This window comes from Bactrocera tryoni, chromosome 4 (genome assembly GCF_016617805.1).
Source record: "Bactrocera tryoni isolate S06 chromosome 4, CSIRO_BtryS06_freeze2, whole genome shotgun sequence".
NCBI lineage: Eukaryota > Metazoa > Arthropoda > Insecta > Diptera > Tephritidae > Bactrocera > Bactrocera tryoni.
In genome coordinates, this window is record NC_052502.1 from 31951128 (window position 1) to 31974530 (window position 23403).

The 23403-nt window shown below is 38.9% G+C and overlaps 2 protein-coding genes and 1 non-coding gene across 3 annotated transcripts; all 3 read right to left on the reverse strand.

Moving 5' to 3' along the window:
• Positions 1-4333: 4333 nt before the first annotated feature.
• On the reverse strand, positions 4334-4405 carry Trnah-gug. The gene has a single exon. It is a non-coding gene; the product is annotated as a tRNA-His (tRNA).
• A 7437-nt stretch (positions 4406-11842) lies between these two features.
• LOC120775769 (trypsin II-P29-like) lies at positions 11843-12925 on the reverse strand. Its single transcript, XM_040106102.1, has 3 exons — positions 12603-12925; positions 12263-12536; positions 11843-12187 (listed from the first exon to the last, which is right to left on the reverse strand). The coding sequence occupies exons 1-3, from the start codon at positions 12923-12925 to the stop codon at positions 11843-11845; spliced, it is 942 nt and encodes a 313-aa protein (XP_039962036.1).
• Positions 12926-19729: 6804 nt separating this feature from the next.
• On the reverse strand, positions 19730-20935 carry LOC120775568 (achaete-scute complex protein T5). The gene has a single exon (XM_040105796.1). It carries the CDS (start codon positions 20651-20653, stop codon positions 19730-19732), a length of 924 nt encoding a protein of 307 aa, XP_039961730.1. The 5' UTR covers positions 20654-20935.
• Between the last annotated feature and the right edge of the window lie 2468 nt (positions 20936-23403).

The window sequence follows — 23403 nt, forward strand, 5'->3', positions numbered from 1 at the left end:
TATCCAGTTTCATATCTTTTTGAGATTATGATCTTTGTTTCTGCTTCACTTCACCTAATTAAGATATTTCTGGGAAGATTAAGCAGGTATGTGAAACAGAAATTAAGGATGCTAAGAAGATCTTAAATATTTTAAGTTTATATTACAAGTTCTAAAATAGTACTCTAGTAGTTCTGATTGGGATTTCAGCTTAAATAAATGACATAATAATAAGAACTGATCTCTGAAACTTAGCTATATATACTACATAATATATATATAAAATAAGATCGGAAGAGCACACGTATAAAATTCAGTCTACAAAGTTCTATCCAATAAAAAGTGCCGTACGCCTTGTCGCGCTTGACTAAAACTATTTATCTCTAAATTGGCTTCTTCTTCCTTATTGGTGTTACATTGTCTGAAAACTCGTTTGGTATCGAACGGCTCGGAGGGGTCTTCCCGATCCTGATGGAACTTTTAGTGTTGCTCAACGTCAGTTTACACAGCGGTATTAGTTTTGCGGAGATACCGAATTCGAACAACGCGGCATAAAGGCAGCTCCTTTCGTGCTGTCAAAGCAACTATGAAACCGACGAAGAGGTGGTGTTTGTTGACTCTCTTTTCACGGTTCTTTTCCAAAATTTGCCGCATGGTGAATATCTGGTCAGATCTTGATTTTCCGGGACTGAAGCCACACTAGTAAGGTCCAATCACTTAGTTAACGGTGGGCCTTAATCTTTCACAAATTACGGTCGATAGAACCTTATATGTGATGTTGGGGAGGCTTTTCACTCGGTAGTTAGCTGACGTAAAAATTGGGAATCATTTGTCTTTAGTGCTCATCATTGATGATAAGATTCTTCAATAATCAAAAAGTATAGAGCAATAATGTCTTCATCAAGTATACCTTGTCACGTTGGGGTCGTGCTTAGTGCATTTAGAGAATTTTTCCAATTTCGGCAAATTTTGAGAGCGCCTTTTGCTAGGTTAGACAATTTCAACATCATATACGTAAACCCACCTCCGATCATCCGTAATTTTGCGTTATTATTTTTTAATGTAGTGTTCTCAAGTCAGGTATTCAGGACTCAGGTCTTTTGGCACGATTCTAGCATTGACACGCTTCATTCCATGAGTCTATAAATGATGTCAAGATTCTTTCTTATCGTGATTCAATAGCTGTCCAACAAATATTTATTGCCTTAAGGAGAACAAACTTTACACTTAACACAAATGAATCATCGATACGGTTTAGGCGCTCAATATAAATGGAACAGTCCGTGTCAAATTTGAATATGAACGAATCGTTATATAATTTACGCAACATAGTTTTAATTTCGAATTTCACAAGTTTTGAGCATGAAAACTGTAACTGTTTAGATCTCGAAGGTGCCAAAAGACTTTATTTGTACTATTATTCGTAAATTGGTATCAAAGATAAAATGGTCAAATGGGCCATTGAAAATGTTAATATTCAATTTATTCTTAAAATTTTATATGAGCTCGTAGTAAGATTTCTCTTATGCACATATGTATATACGAATACATAAAAAATAGATTTTCAATAATAAAATTCTTCGTTCAATTTACCCATACCTTCTCTTACCACTGTTAATCAGCTTAAAATGATAAACGGCATGCCGCAGCAGTCACCTCAATACATTGTCCTGGCACGTCCTTTTGCTACGCTGCTCTACACTTAATATCTAATACCTTACAGGTACAATGGCCTGCTCTTACACGTTATAGTCATTGATCTATTTATTTGATATTTTATATAAAAGAGCGTGTTACGTAATGCCATTCAGAAAGGGTTTGCCGCTTTGAGTAGGTGACATCTAAGGGACTAAATGAAAGTTAATACTCTCCAAGTGTCTTCATTTTATTACTTCTACTGCCTTACTTTGCTAACTTTTAATGCATTCGGGTTTACAAGAGCAACAAATGCTCTGTATAAGCTGCGATTAATTTAAGTATTATAATTGATAGAGAAGGACTTTCCCTAAGTGACGTACTCGTGTGCCATTTAATGCGATTATAAATAATATACATATATTTTTTGGTTTTTGAGTCTTTTAATATAGAATATTGATTTTTTTTTAATTTTCTTTTATTAAGTGGTTACCTACTTTAGGGGAAATTCAGTCTTTAAATTGTCAATAAGTTCACTTTCACAATATCTATTAGGTACTTACTTACAAATTTTTTTTTTGATTGAGCTAACTCTCCCTATGGATGTCTTAATACTGCAACCCTATTAGAAAATAAAGAACTGCAATGCATACAATATATATTTTTAGAATAAACCACATTTACGGGAAGAAAACTGTTAGGTTCTTTAACACAAGTTATCATTGAACTCTAAACAACATACTACTATGAGCAAAAAATAGTAAGACTTTGTGCATAATTTTGAAATTCTTAATTTATTCTTCAAAATATATGTCGTTCCTCTCAAAAAAATCCTCCCTGGCAACAATACACTTGTGCCAACGTTTTCCAATCTACGAGACAACTGCTATAGTTAATTTCCGGAGTAGCCTTAAATGCGCGTAGTGATTCACGTTTAATATCTTCAATTGAATCAAAACGGTTTCCCCGAAGAAGTCGTTTGAGTTTGCTGAATAGTCAGAAGTCACATGGAGCTACTAAATCAGGCAAAGACGGCACAATACTGGCAAATTTGGCGAAGAATCAATGCAAGATGCGTCGGTGCATTATCGTGGTGCAAAAGCCAAGAGTTTTCGGCCTCTTTTTACGTATAGTTTCGTGCAAACGACGCATAACTTGCTTGTTGACAGTTTAGCCGGTTGTAAAAAATTGGGAATGCACCACCTCAATAACCAAAGAAAACTGTCAACAGACCCTTGATTTTTTATCTGCTTTCAGGTGGCTTTTTCGGCTGTGGCTCATCTTCGCCTCTATACTCGGCCGATTTATCATCTGTTTCTGAGTCGTAAGTATTGATCCAAGACTCATCGCATCATCTTCATAACGTCCTGGTAGTCAGAAAGCATTGGAAACCAATCGTTCTTCCACTTTTCTCAGGCCCAAATGATCTTTCAAAATGGTTTTCCCTGATCCTTCCGATATTCCAACGATGCCTGAAGATTTCTGACTGTTAATCGTCGATTCTCAATTCCTTTATTTTATCGACGTGTTGATCATCATAAAATAACTTTCTCCAAAGGTCTTTTCCAACATTCTGAACGTTTCGGCACCAGAAATTTGATTCCACACACAAAATTTAATGGAACTTAAGATGTTATTGTGTATCCGAAGAATACTATAAGTTTCGTTGACAGAACACAATTGTTAGAAATAAAGTTTTCTATTTTTAACAGTTCTTAATGTTTTGTAATGAATTGATACCCAACTGTAAAAACCTTTGATTGAATAAAATTTTTATCTTTTATGAAAATTGTATATTGGTTTTGATCGGCCAGTTTGACTGGCAGCTATATAATACCATGGTTCCTAATCGGCGATTTGGACTAATGAGTAGCTTCATGGGGATAAAATTAAAAGTACAACATTTCTTGTCGATATCTCAAAAACTAAGGAACCAGTGCTCCTATATACAGAGGGACAGACAGGCACAGCTAAATGGACTCAGCTTGTCACCTTGGCCATTTATATACCTAAATAGTTGAAGGGTATCCGATGTTTTTTTCTGGGTACTACAAACTTCTTGGCAAATTTGCTATTGCCTATTTAGAAATTGTGTAGGAATAGACTGTCGGTGACTGTCCACCAACTCCAGTTTTAGGCCACCTGAACACTGTAGCGTCCTCTAAGAGGAGGTAGCTGCCTTAAAAGTAGCAGTAGATCTCAGAGATCAGAGAAGGTGTTTGAACGTCTTTCTTATGCCTACCTCTTTGCACTTTCTACAAATGTCATCGATAAGAATGCCTCTACGACTCGCATGTGATGCCAGTAAGTTATAAACTGTGACCGTCCTGCAATCTTTTAGATACTGGGTGAGCCCCTAAGGCATTCCATCTCACACTGATTCCTATATCTGCTCTTTTGGAATTGGCTATCGTTTTTAGCGACTCTCCTAGATGCTAAACTCGTTCGGTAGTCAAGCGGATGCCACTTTTGGCAATTTCATCAGCTAGTATATATGCAGATACTTTCCTACAAACTCTATATCTATTGCCTTCCTACTTCTAGGTAAGAACAATTTCTGGCGCAATCCAATTTGAGATTATATATTTTAAATAGATGCACAAATCAGCTCCGCTCGTTCTCCTTAAGCCTGATCCATTTTATTGTACCTTCTCAAATCTTCTTAAACGTTAAATAAAAAAGCTGCCTCCATGCGTGACAATACTTCTCTGGTAAGCATTGCCGTGACCAGGATTCGAACCTGGGTTACTACGGCCACAACGTAGGGTCCTAACCACTAGACGATCACGGCTATCGGAAGCTTGTCTCAAATCACATTCAGTACTCAAGTTCAGCCAACGAAATTTTAGTTCATATAAGGAAAATTTTCAATATATTCATCAATGAAATACATCTCTACATACTCATAAGTGTCTACTCCCATTAAAACCAACGCAACAACAAATTCACTAAGTCTAGCTTCAATATAGAAAATTAAATTAGACAAGTGTAAGGCTGCGAGGCACACAGCAACTGGGGCGTAATACATATTTGGTGTGTATAGAAATAGACACAGCGGGCTATTCTGTTGGAAAAAAAAACAAAAATGGAAAAGTTTAGTTAATTATGTCGATAATTTGAATCTATTTTTATATTACCGCTTATGTACCGTAGACCAGCACTAGCGTTAAATCCGTTTACTTATTGCTCTTACTCGATAGATCAATAAAAGTGAGTGATTTTAAAAAACTGTGGTCTCTCCTAATAGACCAAACTGAAAACTGTTAAAACTTCACATATTAAGTAAAAATCAAATATTTGATGGCTGGATTTCTGAGCAAAGTAAGATCTCTGCTGTCAATGCCATTTTATATTGCTCCGAAGGGTTTTATCACTGAACAAATTAACGGTCCCAGAAGGGACATTCCGAAATTTTCTAACACTTCAACGGCATCCCTAATAACTTGGACCACCGCGCTGTGAATCTCACTCCTAACGGCATCAACTCCGCGCACATACATCTGAGGGTTATGTGGATGGAGCGGAATAACTGGAGAAGAGGCGCAGTAAACTATTTCACGGATTAAAAGAAGCTCAAAGGAAAGTTGCAGGCGGAGTCTTCTATCGAGAGCTCTCGATCAACTTTTGTTTCAGATTGCCAGACCATTCTAGTGTCTTCAAGGAAGCGGCAGATTTACTTCTCCGAAGTGCGGCTTTATTACCTCTTCTGGAAATGAAATGTTTTGCCAACAAGCTGTTACATCCATACTTACATTTCCTCATTGCGCTGCAAAGAGTCAATCAACTGCAATCGAATTATGATTTCCGGCTATTTCCCATCATTCTTCTTCTTCTTCTATTTTTTATGCACTTATTTTCTTCAATTCGCATTACAGTTCGTTTGCGTGTATGTGTGTATTTCGCACAACAAATCGCTGAAGCCAAAATTCATGTATGCAATAGCTTAAGATGATGCATGCGAACTCGGGTAGAAACATATATACAAACATTTATATACATATATATTTATGTGATATGTATGTGCACAGGTTTGTGTATGCCTCGGCATCGAAATGTATCTGAATCGGATAAATACATGCATTTAGTCAATGATATTCGTCGAAGACTTTTCACTGCAATTTTACACACACAAACACTAAAAAACCAAACAACAACAACAATATTCAACAAAAAAATTCACAGAGAACTGTAGCGCGTCCAGCCACTGGAGGCCAATGGCAATTCGAAGTCAAGAGTCGAACCACGCCGGGCGGTATGGCTGTGCAGCCACGGGAAGCCGCAGGATGATGAGCTGAGCAGTCCATATGGAGAAACGCACAACAAACATACACACATACATATGCAGTTGCGCCGTGTGAGAAGTTGTGCGCGAAGGTGCGACACTCAGCGACAGCAAACGGTGCAAAATCGAACGCTTTTTGTGTGAAGTTAATAATACGTTTGTCATTCGCAAGACAACCGGCCGAAACAACAAAAATAGCAACAACAACAAACCAATAACAACAGCAATAACAAGTAATGTATTTAGCAAGCGAAGCCGGACAGGAACACAATGTCGCTGTTGCCAGAGCTCCAGAAAATGTATGCAGAAATCTGTATGCGCGGACGGACATTATGCTGTGAACACAAACACACATATGTACATATCGCAGCATAAACATATCTCCACACATATCGGCGCGCATGCGCAGAACGCCATAAGAATAAATAGTTGCTGTAAGTTTGGCGTACGGTGCAATGGACGGACATGCAACGCGATACACACACACACATACTCATATATGTAAATATGAGAAATAAAATAAAAACAAGAAAAAAAAAAACGCCAGCGCTTTGCATCAATTGTTGGACATGCTGTCCGCGCGCTCGCCGTTCGTACGCAAGTTCAGCGCTTGTCGGCTGGTGGCGCGTCGCTTGAGATGTGTGACTACGGACACCATCAGCGGACACCACTTGAGTGAATGGCATCAATACGCGAATGCGGCGAACACAATGGGTCATGTGACGCGCTGACGGCCTGACTGACTGACACGGCCGTGCCCACTGACAAGTGTATGCTTATGCGCGGAAATAAAGTCGTACTTATGCATCGTTGCACAAACACACACATATGTTTGTGCACAGCAATTGTATGCCTGTTTGCTTGAAGAAATATTTGCTCGAATAAATTTATGATTTATTAAGGATGCGCTGATTACATGATCTGATGTGCAAAAATATGAGCGCCTGCATACGTTTTCGCTTGAAATGTGCCATAAGCAGGCAGCAGCGTGCAGGCGACTGGTCCCACTCGTATTGCCGCACTGGCTGCGCGCCGGTGTGAGCGCTTTCTCATTGATTTGTTCTGACGAATTTTAAATATTAAAATATTTTAGGGACCTACATACAAACATACATATGTATGGTTTTATAATATTTGGTGACAGTTACAAATATGCTGTGAATTTTAAAAAGTAAAAATGAATCCGCTTTTAAAATAAATGTCACAACATTTGCTTAAAAAATTATTTTTTCCAGAAGCTAACGTAAATCAGTGAGGAGTAAGAAAAGAATAGATGATACTACATGATATGAAGGGCTCTAGATTAAGCCTAGAGATTGCGCTATAAGCATAGAATCTCTATATTATTATTCCATTACCTTATACTCTTAACCTTTGTTAGGGTACTGTCGAAGTTTCATTGGTGGTTACTAAGTTAAGCCTTATCCAGCAACTCAGTGGATCTGGCTGCCCAATGACCCTTAAGTTAGAGCACAGAGAGCCGTGAATTTCATCCGGCTGAAGGCTGGACATTCGTATAGATAATGCTCCTGCCATGCTCTGCATTATCATCTTTTGATGAGGGATCGTAAGAATAACTGCCCTGTGATGACTCCTACAATATTACTAAGTTCCGTTCTGCCTAGAAGTGGAACCTTTTGGATTGTTCACCATCAACACTACTCCAAAGTATTTTTGTGGTATACCTTGGTTGCTAGTACTCCAAGACCTGAGGTATTCCTCTAGTGCCCATTGCCTTAAACAACCCTTGAAGGAGCTGAATCCCCTAGAGCAACTTCTAGGAATTGCGTTTCCAGACGTCTCCGAGCAGACTGGCTCGTCTTTCCTTTCATTTCACTATATTACTATATGACTTGGGTATACAAATGATATTAACCGAGGGTCCATTTATTATTGGATTGTATAACCTAATGCTGTGAGACTTAATATTCGTATAATGTATTAATTGTCGCCTGGCGATCCTCTAGCAGGTATAAGGTTTTGCTGGCTAGTGTAAAAGCCCGCTTGTCCCCTTCTGTAATGTCCACAATGTCAGCCTGAAAGACTGAATTGCAGTCATTTGGTTTGAAACGACCTTCTGTGCATAGATTACTACATAAGAAGCCCGCTCCTGTTCCCATTTCAAAAGTAATTGATTGATTTTTCCTAGTTAGCTAATGAGTAACACGCTTTCTTGTAAAGGACACTTTCTAAAAAATTTTCTAAAAAGAGTTGAGTTTTTCCTAAAATACGTAGATCAGTTAGTCAGATAGTTTTTCTTCTAAGCAAGCCATTGTTTCGAGGGACGGTTTTGTGTTAGAGATGAAGAACAATAAAAAATATCTTAATAGCTTAAATCAAACGACTTGGTCACACACTGTAATGTGGGATTTTTCGAAAAAGTTGCAAGTTTGGCCGGACAGTCCAGGCAGTCTGATTCAGACTCACGACAAAGCCGTCGTAACGCAGATCATCTTAAGGGTTAGTAGAATTTATGCTATAGGGTCGTAAAATATTAAACATAGTTTAGTGAGTAGAAAGGCGTTATAACATTGAACTTGAGTTCGACCCGTATCACGGTAAATATCAAAAAGTTGTCTCCAGAAGCGGCCACACCTCAAAAAGCGATACCAATCCCCAAACCAGGTCTAAATAAAAGATTTGAAGAATTCGAAGATTAAACCACAACAATTACGCCTCAGATGGTTCATCCATTGAATCCAATTTTCGAAGACTCGTTCGAGCATTTCGACTGGTAACTACCGAATGACACGCGTGATGTTTTGCTCCAAGGCCTGAATCGAAGCGGGATTGTCCGCATAGGCTTTACATATCCTCACAAGAAAAAGTCTAACGGTGTGGTGGCTAATCGATCGGCCCGAAACGAAAACGTCAAATCTTCTTGAAACATGGAGCAAAACGATGGTGCTTCGGAAGATCGAGCGGTTTCAGTTCTAGCACAAGTTGTATTTTGAACGCTATAAAATTCAAACCTCGACGTAAAATGCGCCAAGTTGTCCCATACGTCAGTCCGAGTTGCTGCGAAGGGCGCCGAATCAACTCTCAACGGTTTTCGGTTACACTCTCAGCTACGGCTGCTTTTTTTTGCTTCACTGCGTGCTGAACTTGGTCTATTCGGTCAAAAAATTTAATGAAATATTATCCAATAATGAATGCTGGGTCTCAAGATGGGTGATGGTTTTATATACCCTAAGAAATAAACAGCTGAGTTTGAAAACTTCAGTACCACACCCAACTTATCCCTCAAATTGTTTTACTCAAAATCACCGATTGTTCACAGAAATCGTTCAATAGTAATTCTTTCTTCAAATATCTTACCTGAATCACTCTGTAACAAAGCCGACAAACTTGTCTAGCAGGAAAATGTAATAAAAACAAAAATTCTAAACAAAATGTCACCACAAATTTTCGTGTGAAATCTGCGATAACAGTTGAGAAATTGCGGCCAATGCCAACACGCAAAGAATCACCTATGTAATTGCACTTGTTAGAGATAAGTGGAGGTGTGTGTGCACAATAGCGGTGACATTATTGTGCAAGTGGCGCTCCGTTTCAGATGTCCTTTCGGCCAAAGAATATTACGCATGCGCAAAAGGCGTGCGTCCAGCCGACAAACAAAGAAAGGGCGTGTCGTCAGAACGCCTCAAATTACCAATGACAATGTGATCATTTAACTCGCCAGCGACACACTTGTAATCATCATCCCTCTCGAGTATTATTAAGTTCCTCAAAATTGCATTGTGTTGCAGGACATTAAGTGTCATTCATTGTCTAGCAGTTGCAGTTTTCAACGGAGACTTGCAACAAGTGCAACTATTTTGTCTTTCTTTGTTTTGTTTTTGTTGCTTGTGATCTTTTGTTTGTATTTGTCTGCTTATAGCTATTTCTCCCTTAATTTTTTAATTCCATTTCGATTTAATTGTTCTTGCTTTCTTGCGGGTTTTCACTGCTTTTGCTATAATTCGCGGAGTTTCCTTCGATGTTTATTTTCAAGTATATGTTTTGTATGTTTGCTCTGTGTTTTTGTGTGTATGTCTATCTTCGGGCGCTTGTTATCCTTTTCGCAGGTGTAATTCCAGTTCACAACAGGATTTGTGGCTCTTTCGTGTCCGTAGATTTTTTGTTCATTTCATTTTTTGTTGCCCACATGCATTCATACACACTCACACATATTTATTTTGTGGTAATTCCCTCGCGTGTTTTCTTATAGTCTCGATCACGACAGGTGCATCCTTCTGGATTTTACTGGTGTGGAGACTATTGTGCCGCTCTTGTACCTTGCAACAGCTCACTGCGCTTAATAGTAGTTCATCAGAGGATTTCTTCATTTTCACAACTTGGCAAAGATTTCAGGAAACAAAAAATATTAAAATTTTCCACGATATTCTGCGAGATAGCTTTGAAAAGATAATAGTCCTTTGAACTTTGTAGAAGGCGTACTATCACAGTCAGGCCCTATATCTCTATCTAATTATATATATATATATATCTATCTCTGTCATTACCACTATCTATGTATATCCCTATCTTCATCTCTATCTCTAACTCTACCTCTATCTATGTATGTGTCTATCTCTATTTTTATATCTTTCTCTATTTCATCTATGTCTCTATTTCTATCTCTGTCTCCAATTCTCTATCTTTGTCTCTACCTCTATCTCTACCTCTATCTTTATCTCTACCTGTACCTCAATCTCTACTTCTATTTCTATCTATAGAATCTATCCACTGAGGTTCGCGGTTCTTTATAAGAAAGTCAGAATTCTAAACTGTGATAGTGGACCACGAAATTGACGTATTATTTCATTATCCCGTGTCAGTGAAAAGTTAGTCCCCGGATATATCTTGTACCTCCTTTAAGAGTTTTTCGATAGAGAGCAGCCAAGGCAAGGGTTACTGAGGCCATGAAGTCATGCCGACTCTTGCGCTTAATATGCTCCTGCATCAACTGCCCCGAGACATCTTTACTCGAAACCAAGCTAACAAATTCTGCTATAAGAATAAAGGAATTAGGAGGTTGCAACAGGAAGGATTATGGACATGACGCCATCTTGAGCAAGCTAAGCTTAAGTAAATCAGATTATATACTCGCAAGGTCAAGTCAATATTCACTTTAGGATGAGCCTACCTACGTGAATGGGGAAGAGGTTTAGATGGGGAGAAGGATACAATCTTTATGTACATATACCGAAGTCCAAAATGGACTTCGGAGTAGCTGCAGGTGTACACTTTAATGATCTTGGCAATCTCTCACCGGCTACCAATTCAGCCAGCTTGTACCTGTGGTTTTCTAATAACTACGGAAGGATACGAAAAGCCATGATATTCTTGTATAGTCAGGTGGTATCTTAGCCTGGTCGACGCCACTTATTACTACCAGCCTAATCAACAATTGCAGGAAGGTTTTAAGCTGACTGGCAGATCAACTCCACTCGTCCATAATTTATGACGGTCACATAAACGTTGTCAGAAACGAAGAAGCTGATGAGTTGACCCAGTTAGGAGCCTCTTTAGATGCATTAGAGGCGGAGTTAATACCATGGTCGCTGTGAACGATCAAAAGTTTTTACGTATTTATGAAAAAATAGCTCAGAGCAGATGGAAATCAATAAAGAAATGCAAGACAAGGAAGCTGATATGCCACAAGTATGACAAAACTAGAACTAAGGACTCATTAAACAGATTCAGAACAACGGTGAAACGAGAAGATTATCGAATTCCTACGATAGTTCATCAGAATGGCTAGCGCTAGATAGCTAGTTGAGCCAAAGTCTATAAACGAGGTCACCTGAAGCAATGGAGCTACAAACCATGAACAGTAGTGACCTCGGTAATAGTACGGAAGTCAAAAAGTAGTGCTTGTGCTCTCTTACAGCAAGTATTAGAAAAGGAAACAGTATATACTATATGATATCCAATTTCGTGTATTCTTCAAAATGGCTGAGTTTACAATAACCATAAGAAAAATATCAATTTGACCATTAAAATATAATTGATATGCAACCGGTACGCGAGATTTTCCTTCACCCAATCCAAGTACCTGTAGACGTTCGTATAGAAGCCGGGATAGCCGGGCGTGCCACAGCCGATGCCGAATGAAACAATACCCACTACTTGCTCGTCACATATCAAGGGCCCACCCGAATCACCGGCACATGAATCGCGTTCGGGATCCTCGGGTACACCGGCGCATAGCAAGGATGGCGTATAGAAGTTTTTATAAGATTGACATTTTCGACGTGTCCAAATTTCCAAATCCACGTACAATGCAGTGGCCGGCATCGGACCGTGCTGCAAATACAGAAGCACAAAACAAATCAACATTCAACGGAGAAGAACACAAAAACATATGTGGTAGGAGCTCACATCGAATACACGCCCCCAACCGAGGACAGTGCACTTATCACCAGCACGAAGCGGATGATCGGTGAGCGGCAATACGCCTGTTGTCACATTGTCGATGCGTATGCTGCGCTGCAAAATGATAACCGCAATATCGACGGACTTCTCGGTTTTGGACTCGCCATACACGGCAACACGTTTCACTTTCATAATTTGTGTGTGTTCGGTTTTCTGTAGACGATTCGGTGTACCAGCTATTACGATAATTGAACGCATCATTTGAAAGCCATACAAACGCCTATGTCGAATGTAAACAATTGCGGGTTTTATTGTGCTGATTTTAGCTCAATGTGAAGGCACTTACTTGCTTATACAATGGGCGGCTGTTAGAATTGTGTTCGGTTTCACGATGGCACCGCCGCAAAAATGTGCGTCACCAAAAAATTTCTTAAAATTCGCATGACTTATCGAAACCAAATATTTTGTCAGATTCGCTACTGTGGGCCGATAGCCGCCAGTGATTAGAAATTTATAGCCTCTACTCCGCTCAGGATGCTCGGCATGGTAGTGCAGACCTGGATAAGCTTTGCTCAATTGTTGGTTGCACAGCGCTAACGATGTAATCGACAAAACTATTATAACTATTATGGCACATAATTTTTGAGAAATCAATTTCAATAAAAACATTTTTCAGTAAATATAAAAGTCATAGAAGCTCTGACGTTGAAGCACAAAATCACAGCAAAAATCAAAGTTGTGAAATAAAAAGCACGAAAAATTATACAAAGCTGTGGATTTGAGGGGATAATTATTTTAGAATTCCGTACAGCGATACTCAAACTGCTTACTTGATAATTTTAGTCTCAGAAGTTTATTATGTGTTTTCTAATAAAAAAATATCTCATTTCCATCTCAGAAAGCTCGTCTTGTAGCAACCCTTTCAATTTAACTACCTTAACTATTTAGAACGGCTGAAACATAAGAAAAGTCCGGCTCCATTAAAATTTATCCGCCCTCCGCTGATAGCATTTTAACTCTTCATGTAAGGTCAACAATTCCACTTAGAAAAGTCAAAAGCAGACAAGCAGTCCCATTCATCAGTAGTTGGAACTGTTTATTAACCCTTGAACTTACACAGGAAAATCTCCGGTACTGAAGCCGCTAAATCAAAATGTTACAGTTTTCATTTCTCTCTTCGATCAATTTGAAATCACGATCGCTGACCCATACCTAAATTTGTCTATCTCAGAATCTGCTCTTCGAATACTTCATCTTCATCCATCATTGGTCTCATCGTTTGCTGATACGATAGGTTAGTTTAGTCTGGTAGGCTTGTGGGACACGCATAGACAAATTTTGGTTCTTAGCTATGCCAGATAGAGTGCCGTTACGTAGTTCATGAGGAGTAGTCATCCTTAAGGATCCCAGCGAATTTTAAAAGGTTTTGCGTTCTCACTATCTATACCTCTTCCAATGTCGCAGTGCTTTTCTGGTGCCTTGCTTTTGGCAGTTCCTGGAATCACGTGGATTAGTTAGATCGTCGTAAAGATAATGCATGGATTTACCAAAGTGGATCACGTTATATCATCCCATAACGTCGTACAACACTCTTGGTAATATCGCCCACTATCTCATCGCCTTCGTTGCCTTTGTGAACCAAGACAATTCTGACCGGTATAAGAACCAAGGTCGCCTTGATTACTTCTTTCCTGTTTAAGTTGCTGGAGTTCAATAGTCCCTTAGCAAATTCTTTTACACAGTTTCATAAGATTTCGTTCTTATTTTAAAGCTTTTCGAAACAGTTAGACGGTTTTGTTGTATATGTCTTTTATAACACTCATCTCCACAATAATTAAATGAGCTTCATTTCATACTCTAAGTAAGAATTTCTCGCCTTAACCTTAGGAAGAGTAGCCGAGAATAGGTCCTTCCTCTTCATAAGCTTTTTAACATCCAAGCATTTGCATTTCCAGAAATTTTTCAGACTACTTGTACCAAAAAAATGTGTGGCTCATAGATTCAGAGAAGCCGGGTCCCTAAATGATTGCCAGGCTCCACTTTAGAATTCTCGCACAGTTTGATTTCATTACAAAATACTTGGATTATAGACCGCCGAGCCTAGCTCCGACAGTCTTTCCTCTACTCATATACTTTCGAGGCAAGTATGGATGGGAGTCGTTGAAGGAGATGGGCGGTAAGCTTTTTACAAATGGATCAATGGTTACAGAGATGTTTGGTGGATGAGCAGACTGTCAGGGGTTATCTATCCACTCTAGATTCAAGCTTCATGTCCATTACAGCGTCATCCTATCAGGACATCTACTACCACATTGCGGAGCCTTGTTCACAGTGATGACTATCCATTCGGATAATAGGGCGGCAATATTAGCCTTCAGTTCGCTGCCCGTACCATCGCGGTTTATGATCGGATGTCTAGACCGCTTATATTTGGCATAATATTACTTCATGATTAGACTGGATTGGTTACTTCACCCCAGCGGAATTAAAGGAATCTGCAAGATTGTTCAGCTTTATAGGGTAGTTACTTCGAACTTACTTGCTACAGAATAGGAACGAATATGAGTTCTGCTGACTTCTTGCGGTTCATAAATAGAAGTTTGTGCCACAAGGGAGCTCAAGATCTGGTCACTTACAAGCAACTGGAAAGTCGCAAAGTTCTTCTAGCCCACGGTAGTGGATAAGAGGTCTAGTGAGCTCTTCGCTCTCAGCAAAGCTTATCTTCTAATAGTTTTGGAAGCTCTGTTTTGCCACTGCTCGGTCGAAAATCTGCTTATTGAAAAATAATGAGAAAAAAATCTCAAAATTTTCTTTTCGAATTTTCCGCTTTTTTTTCAGATAAATCCCCAAAGGCTTCGGATCTCGCATATTTAGATAAAAAATGTTAAAATTAACTTTTGAATGTTAGGGCTAACTACGAATCAAATGGATTTAGTTTCAGTCTATTCGTCTGGCCGGTTTTAACGGTATTCAGAACGATATCAGCCGGTAACAGTCGAAGATTTCGAACTCTTCGTGCTTACCTATTGGTCTTTCCCTACTAATTTCACCCACAAGCTGCTGCAGATATTCAAGGGTAGATCTATCCAATCTTCAAAGCTTCTAGTCCTTGTCGTAGATATCTATTTTACTCGAACTGCTTAATTGAACCCTTTTTAAAGACACCAAAATTGTAATACTCATCTGTCCACAGTTATATTCGCACCACTCATTACCAATGCGGAAATAAGAAAATCTGTAAATACTGTCTAAAATATTCACATCTGTGACCGCAATACACACATACACACACACACATGCAAGGCTTCACAGCTGTGCAACGGAGCCAAACACCAACGCGATCGATGCGCAGTGATTCCACGTAACTCAACGGTGAATTTGGCATTGCTGGGACGGAAGCTTTGAAATCGATATGTAGATGAGCTGCAACAACAGCAACAACAAAAACAAAAGAGATTTATACAAAAACTGCTGCTGCCAGCCAATTGTCCCGCATTTTGTCATCTTTGCAATTGACAGCGCCTACGACAAAAACAACAACAACAACAACCACTTCTACAACAACAAAAGTCTATCAGCGCTCCGCAACAGCAGGCGATTGCCGATCGTCAATAACCACTAACAACTGTTGTACACATTATTACTGCTGTGCACACGATGTTCAGCGTTGAAGGCAACAACAACTACAAACACTGTATTATCGCTTAAACTTGAAGCCAAAGGCAGTCAAATCGCAAAACTGTTGTAAAATCGCTGAGAGCCGCCGATTTGCACAGCTTTCGCTGACATTATTTTTGCCACTATCCAGCTTGTTGTTGTTTTTAAATGTTGCGCTCTTGTTGTTGTTATTGGTTTTGTTTTTGTTTATCTCTGCTGCTGTCTTTGTTATTGCTGCTGATTTGGCAACGTCTTTAACTGATTTGCGGCTACTGATGCTGCATAATATTTGTTGTTGTTGTTGTTGTTGTTATTGTTCCGACTCCTGCCACCGCCGCTGTCATTTGCTTTTGTCGTCGCCGCGCAGATCTGCGTGTCGATTATGTCGCGCATGCGAACATGAGCATCCGCTGAGCCACCATCGGCGCGCTGCTGCCTCCGCGCACTCGGCAGTAAGTCAACTTTGCTGCCCGAGCACTGATTGGAAATCATTTAAGTTGCCACAACTGTGTGCAAATGTGGCTTCCTGTGCTGCGCCGGCGTATTGCTTACAAATTTACAGTTCACTCTGGTCTCTCGTTGCCGCGATTGTCTGTGCGCTGTTGATGCCTCTTCAGCGATATCGCGAAACACCGCTGGTAATTTGTTGTTGATATTGTATATGTTTGTGTTGTTATTATTGTTTCGTATGCAAATAATGCGGTTAACGGAAAAGGTTGACATCTCGAGGGTAGATAAGTAAATTAAGTTGCTCCCCATTACAAACGAATCACATAAAATACACTTGCTAAATGCTGTCGCAGCTCGGCGCTTTAGCGGACACAGATTTACACACATACTCATAGCATATATGTATATTGATACTTGCGCTTGCGTGTTCCCATATCCGCTTTTGGTTTGAGAAACTTTCTTTAATTTGCAACAATAAAATATTTTAACAACCCATATGACAAATCGGTGCACCCACGCGATCGTTAATAACGACGTCAACCCGATAACCCTCGTTAACAAGTTAATAACAATATAATATATGTATGTATTAAGTTTCACTTTATTCACAATGAAACAATAACACTTTTCAAAAGAAGCGCGAGAGTTGTTCGAAATTCTCATATTCATCTCCTTTGGGTTTTGGCTTCTTCAAGCTCGTTCCTCTAATTGACTTTAAAAGGGTATTCTAACCTAGAATAAGGAAAAGATCAGTTTTTCGTATGTCTCTCTTAAAGAAATTCAAGTTATCTTGAATTTTAATAATTTTTCAGAATCGTGGCTACTAGAACTAGTTAAATAAACGACGAAACTTTAACGTCTTTTTCTCGAAACAACTTGACACAAGATCTAAAATTTTAATCAGCCGCTTTACTGTGACAAAAAAGTACCCGAATATTGTAAATAAAACGCAAAATATTGAATTATATATCAATATTTATTTTGTGGCCTTCAAAGTAAGCTCCACCAAATGTAATACACTTATGTCAACGATTTTTCTAGTACTCAAAACACTTTTCATAAACACTTTTTGAAATGGGCTTCAGCTTCTTCAGCGAATTTTGTATTATCCCTTCGACTGACTGAAAACTGGTTCCAGGGAACGAAAATTTCAGTTTGAAGAACAAGAAATAATCGCACGAATTCAAACCTGGTGAATACAGTGGTCGATCGATGGTAATCATTGCGTTTTTAGCTTTAAATTTGGTCAAAATCGTAGATCGATGCGATGAAGCATTATCATCGTGTAAAATCCATGAATTGTTCTTCAACAATTCCGGCCGTTTTCGACTGCTGTTCTCACGCAAACGCCTCAATACGGCCAAATGGAACTCCTTATTGACCGTCTGTCTCTCCGGCACAAATTTATTAAGCACTAAATCACGTATATCAAAAAAACAATGAGCATCACCTTGATTTTTGAGCGGCTTTGGCAAGGTGTTTTTGGTTTCGGCTCGTATTTTTCCTCCATTCCGATGATTACTGACCTGCTTGCTTGACAAACTCATAAGCCCAAGTATCAAACGCAGTTATAATGCGCTCCACGATTGTGATATCGGAATTCGCATGATCAAGAATGTCCAAAGAGACATGTTAACGGTAATCTTTAAAAAAAAAAACTTCATCTTCATTGGGACGAGTCGAGCTGGAATGCATTTGATACCCAAAATATCCACTAAAACCATTCGAACGGACTCATGAGAGATGTCGAGCTCTCTTGCCATTTCTCTAACACTTGCCTGAAGAATTGCAAGTACCATTAATTCCTTAAGTTTTTTAATATTTTCATCAATTGCAGAGGTCAAAGGCCGTCCAGAACAAGGCATGTCTTCAACGATCTCTCGACCGCATTGAAAGCTTTGTACCACTCGTAGGTTTGTGTTTTTGACAAAACTGAATCACCGAAAGCCTTTAATGATGGACAATCCTACCCACTTTTTTAAAGTATCATTTACCCAGGGAATTTAATTACCATTTTCGGGTGCTTTTACACAATGTACTCTCTCTTGATTTGGGAGATATATACATATATTTAACTTATTAGAGTGCGGTGCCACGCCCACTTGATTTGATCTAAACCATATATGTCTCTCCATAATGCAATTCGTTATACTAAATAACAGTATTTCATATTAATGTTGAGCTTAATGCATCAAGATATCTTAATTTATCGTATTTATTTTGAAATTTATTCTATATACTCTTAGAATAATTACTAAAAATCTTTTGTAAAGACAGTCACTCGTAATACAACTTGTTTCGTCACCCTGATTATTAATATTTATGTGTCTATGTCAAGAGTATAAAAATTCATGAATACTTTTTCCCTAATAGCTACCTTTTCTGCTTTCCAGTTTTCATATGATATTGACATTTGGTCTTGTCAAGAATTCATCATTGAATAACTTTCTTAATGACCCCGAAAATAAAAATCGTCAGGACAAGGAAATGATAATCTTTCTCATTTCATTTTTCGTCAACATTCTTAGTTAAAAATGGTGATCCGTTTCGAGGGCCCTACTTTTTTAAATAAAGCCGGCTTATAGCACGTATTTCGGACAAAGAACCATCGGAAAATGGACTGAAACAATTTCAACCCGTTATTGGAAATTAAAAACTATTAACAACTTTGAGATGAACTCTGCGGGATTTCCGCGAAAATTATTTCTAGAAATAGTCCACAAAAAAATTGGTAAACTCACGAAAACTTTGATAAAATTTTTTTAACAGTTTCCAAAGCGGAAGAACAAGAAATACATATGAGATACAAAACGTTTTTTCTGAGATATCCGAAGGACAATGTTTTCCAGATATTCAAGTCTCCCAATATTCTGTCAGCCCATATAAGCGCTGATGATGCTTGTTATATAATTGTATTCTGTAGCGAGAACAAATATCTTCCGTGCTTCCATAATCAACTTCAAAATTCCAAAGATAATAAAAATTTTAATAGTAAAAACAATTATTTTTTAATATTTTGTAGATATGTATATTTAGTGTCTTCCATTGGTTTGCAATTAAATCTAAAATTTGTTTTTAAATCATAGTCTTCCATTACTAAAGCTAAAACTTAAACTAAAATTAATTAAAAATTAACAAAACTTGAAACTACAAACAGGCACAATAGTTAAACATACATTCGTACAAACGCTCTTCAAAAAAGTACTCGAGAAAATAAATAATTACGACTAAATAATACTAACAAGTTTCAAATGAGGTAATACTCGTTTCAGTCATTGGTTAATTACGACGCGTACGATCGCTCAGTTGCGGCAGCTGACTAGTGTGTAACTCGATTTGCAGAGAAAAACTCAATGGACGCCGACCTTACACCTCATCCTGCCACAGCGAGATGTAGTCGAGCAGATCCTCCTCTTCGCCCGAGCTACACGCCGCGGCTTCCTCACTGTACTGCTGCTGTTCGTATTTCATTTGCAGAGGCAGCGAAAACTGCGTTGGACTCGTCAAGGCAGTTGGTGAATGGGTGTAGTATAATGAGGCATCAGAGTTGTTGTAGTCGCTGCCGGTGCTCGAACTGACCGAGCCAGCTGGTGATACCAAAGCAGGATGCTGTTGGAAATACTGTTGCGGCATTAGCGGCTGTTGATACTTGAGGTTAATGAGTTGGTTGTGTTGTTGTTGCTGCTGCTGTTGCATGTTATCAGCATAGTTGAGTGTTTGGTAGTGTTGTTGTATTTTATCAGCGAACATCGTTGCTTGCATATTAGACTTAGGTGGCGTTGGTGGTGGTGAATTGTGCGCGCTGCTTGGCATATTGGACCAAGTCGGTGTTTGTGGTGGCGCTGGTGCGCACACCGTAATCGCACGCTTGCCGTCCACTTCGTCGATAACGCGCTGCAAACGGCGTATATATTCCACAGCCATGCGTAGCGTATCGACTTTGGAGAGTTTCTTGTGCGCGCCGGGTCCAATGCCGCGTCGACCGTTACTCAGGTCGGCAATAATCGCGGGCGGTATGTGTTGGCGCAGATGCGAGAAACCGTTGTTCACTTGTTTGACGCGGTTGCGCTCGCGTGCGTTACGCCGCACCACCGAGGGATTGTTGGAGTCGAGCGTGGTGCCGCTGGCGCAATATTTCTCGTCCATCGCTTTCGGTGCGGCTGGCGGTGTGTGTGGTGCAGGTGCGATGGCACGCGGCTGTGACTGGTACATGTTGCGTGTTGTGCCGCACAGCGTTTGCGGTCTTTGGTAGGGATGTTGGCTGTTGCTGGTGATGCTGCCGAGTGCCATTTTTGTGGTTCGCGATATGTTGAATGAAATTTGTTTCGAGAAAAATTTTCTTAAACTTAGTGTCTTGTCTTGGCGTCTTGCTGTCCTGACACTGCCGCGTTCTGTGGCTGAATGATGCCCTTCCTGCCGTTGCTGCGCTATTTGTACCTTTTTCCTCGTGCACCTTAGCCACGGTTAGTGCATGGAAAATGCACAGGAATTCTCCGTTTCTTACCTGTATCACCATAACGCCGCAGGAATCTGCAAGCAAAGAGCGAAGCACTCATTTGCTGTGGTTACGCTTACCTGTATTCAAGCGAATGGGAGCCGCAGCTACAGCATCCAGCGATCCTTCGCTTTGAGGGTTGCTGGTTAGGTTATGTGCTCAGCGCCAGCCAAGTGTTGATCAGTCTTTAGCATGTGTGCTCTTCTCATCTCTTTGTATCAATGCTGCTCTTTACTTCAAATTTCATCTCTTCGTTTAGTTTGATTTATTGCCTTACTTCCCCTACTTTCGTTCTCCTTTGTATGCAGTGGGAACAGTTGTAGGGAATTTGAGTTTGCTGCTCACCATCATCGCTTCACTCTCGGCTCTCTGATTTAAGCGTGGATTGTGTTATTTGCTATTTGCTTCACAAAATCTCTCGCTAATGCATTTTTTCAACTGAGCTTAAGCTGAGTTTTTTCTTAAGATTTGAGTGTATTCCTAAGCTAATGCAGCGTAACGCGTGCCAAACCTTTTTTCAATTTTTATCACGAAAAAAATGTGGACTGAGTGGATAGAAACAAATTTTTAAATTCTCACATGAACATATACATACATTTTATTGTGCAAATGTTATATCATACAGTCTAACAAGAAATATTCGATATTTTTTACAAATTTTAAGGGAGAGCGACATAATTCCTACCATCTACCTTAAGGTTGATATCTGCGCATAATATAATAGATAGTTGGTTTCTGATATGAAAAATGTTCGCATAAAATCTGTGGACTTTCAGAGTTGACTAAAACTTTTTCGGGTTTTCGATGCCACGTATAAGATCCAAGATTCCAAAATCATTCAGAATTAATCCAAGTTTTATATTTATGATATTATTATCGTGTATTTTACACGATAGGTGAAATGCTTCCCAAAAGCTATAAATCGTATGGTGGATCCATTTTCTGAAAAATCATAATTTTACCCTGTAACTGTCGCAAGGGCATCGAAGGTAATGAGATCTTGGACGAGGTGTCTAAGAGTGGTATACAGCCGAAAACGTTTTCAATATTTAAAAACCCTTGCATTGAGTATAGGAAAGTCTCGACAGTAGCATGACGAGGATAATCAAAACGCGATGGATAGATCTACTTGGGTGCAAAACTGCAAAAGTCATAAATAAAGCGATAGATGGAAAATATACAAAGTTCCTACTGGCACTCGTTCGAAAGGACTGTAGGAGTATGTTTGGAATACTCACTGGACAGACTCTGATCGCGGCATACAAAGTGGGATTGACATATAGAGAATACCGCAGAAACTGTTAAGAGCAAGGTACCAAGTAAACAATGGAGCATTTCTTGTGCACTTGTTCCGAATTATTAGGTTATAGGTTACGCTTTAAGCATTTGGATCCGCCTCGGTATGAGATACTACCGTTAGTGGGCCACAATGGATTTTGAAATTCGCATCAAATGCAGGCGTCGTAAGGGATGACTATTCTTTATGCACTTCGTTACACTCCACCTGGCACGTAAGCGTCTATATATGAACCATTAGTATGTCGCGTTAACCTATTAGGAGTTTTTTGTTGTGAGGAGAGATAACAAAAGCTACTGATCACAAGAGATCGCTGCTCTTCATACATCACTAAGACTCTGAATCCAGTCTGAATCTGGTCCCAACTATATACTATTCAACAAGTCGTTGGATTTATAAAATTTTTTGTTCGTCTCATCGGCCGATATTTGGTAATTTGCAGAGGTAATCCTCTTAAGTTTTGTCTTCTTCAAGACATGCTCTGTAATCGCAACTTTTGCAGTTACTGGAAGTAAAAGCTCAGAGATCAAAACTCCCATTAATAATAGCTGCTTTGATCTGGTTTTTAATAAATTTACCATTCAAATACTGCACTGTATTGGCGCTGTTTTAAGACCTGTAAAATTATTATACATAGTATGTACATATATTTCCCACTCATTGACCGATATTTTCGGCAAAGAGGCAACTTCAGACATTGCGATCCACAAATTTGGTACTTAGGAGTTGAGCAGCCATTTAAGTCTTAAAATGTTTTTGAGCTATTAAATTTACAAACAGGTGGCAACTCCAAAATATGAAATATAAAATTTATATTTTTATATTATTTCATAATGTCTATCGCATTTTGGTTACATTCTTTATATTTACGTTTAGTAATAAATATTAAGTGTGGCAACCCTGTTCCACATCACAATTCAATTCGATTTATAGAAAACTTTTAATAATTTTATGATGTGAGCTCATTACAACCGTTGAAGTTTTTATATGTTTTTAAGTTATTTAATTTATAATCAGGTGGCAACTCTAAAATTTAAATTTTTTTTATATTATTTCATAATGTCTATCGCATTTTTTTTACACTCTTTATATTTACGCTTGGTAATAAATATTAAGTGTGGCATCCCTGTTTAAGTTTTTATATTTTTTTAAGCTATTTAATTTATAAAAAGGCAGCAACTCTAAATTTAAAATTATATGTTTTATATTATTTCATAATAATTATCGCATTTTTGTTACATTATGTAT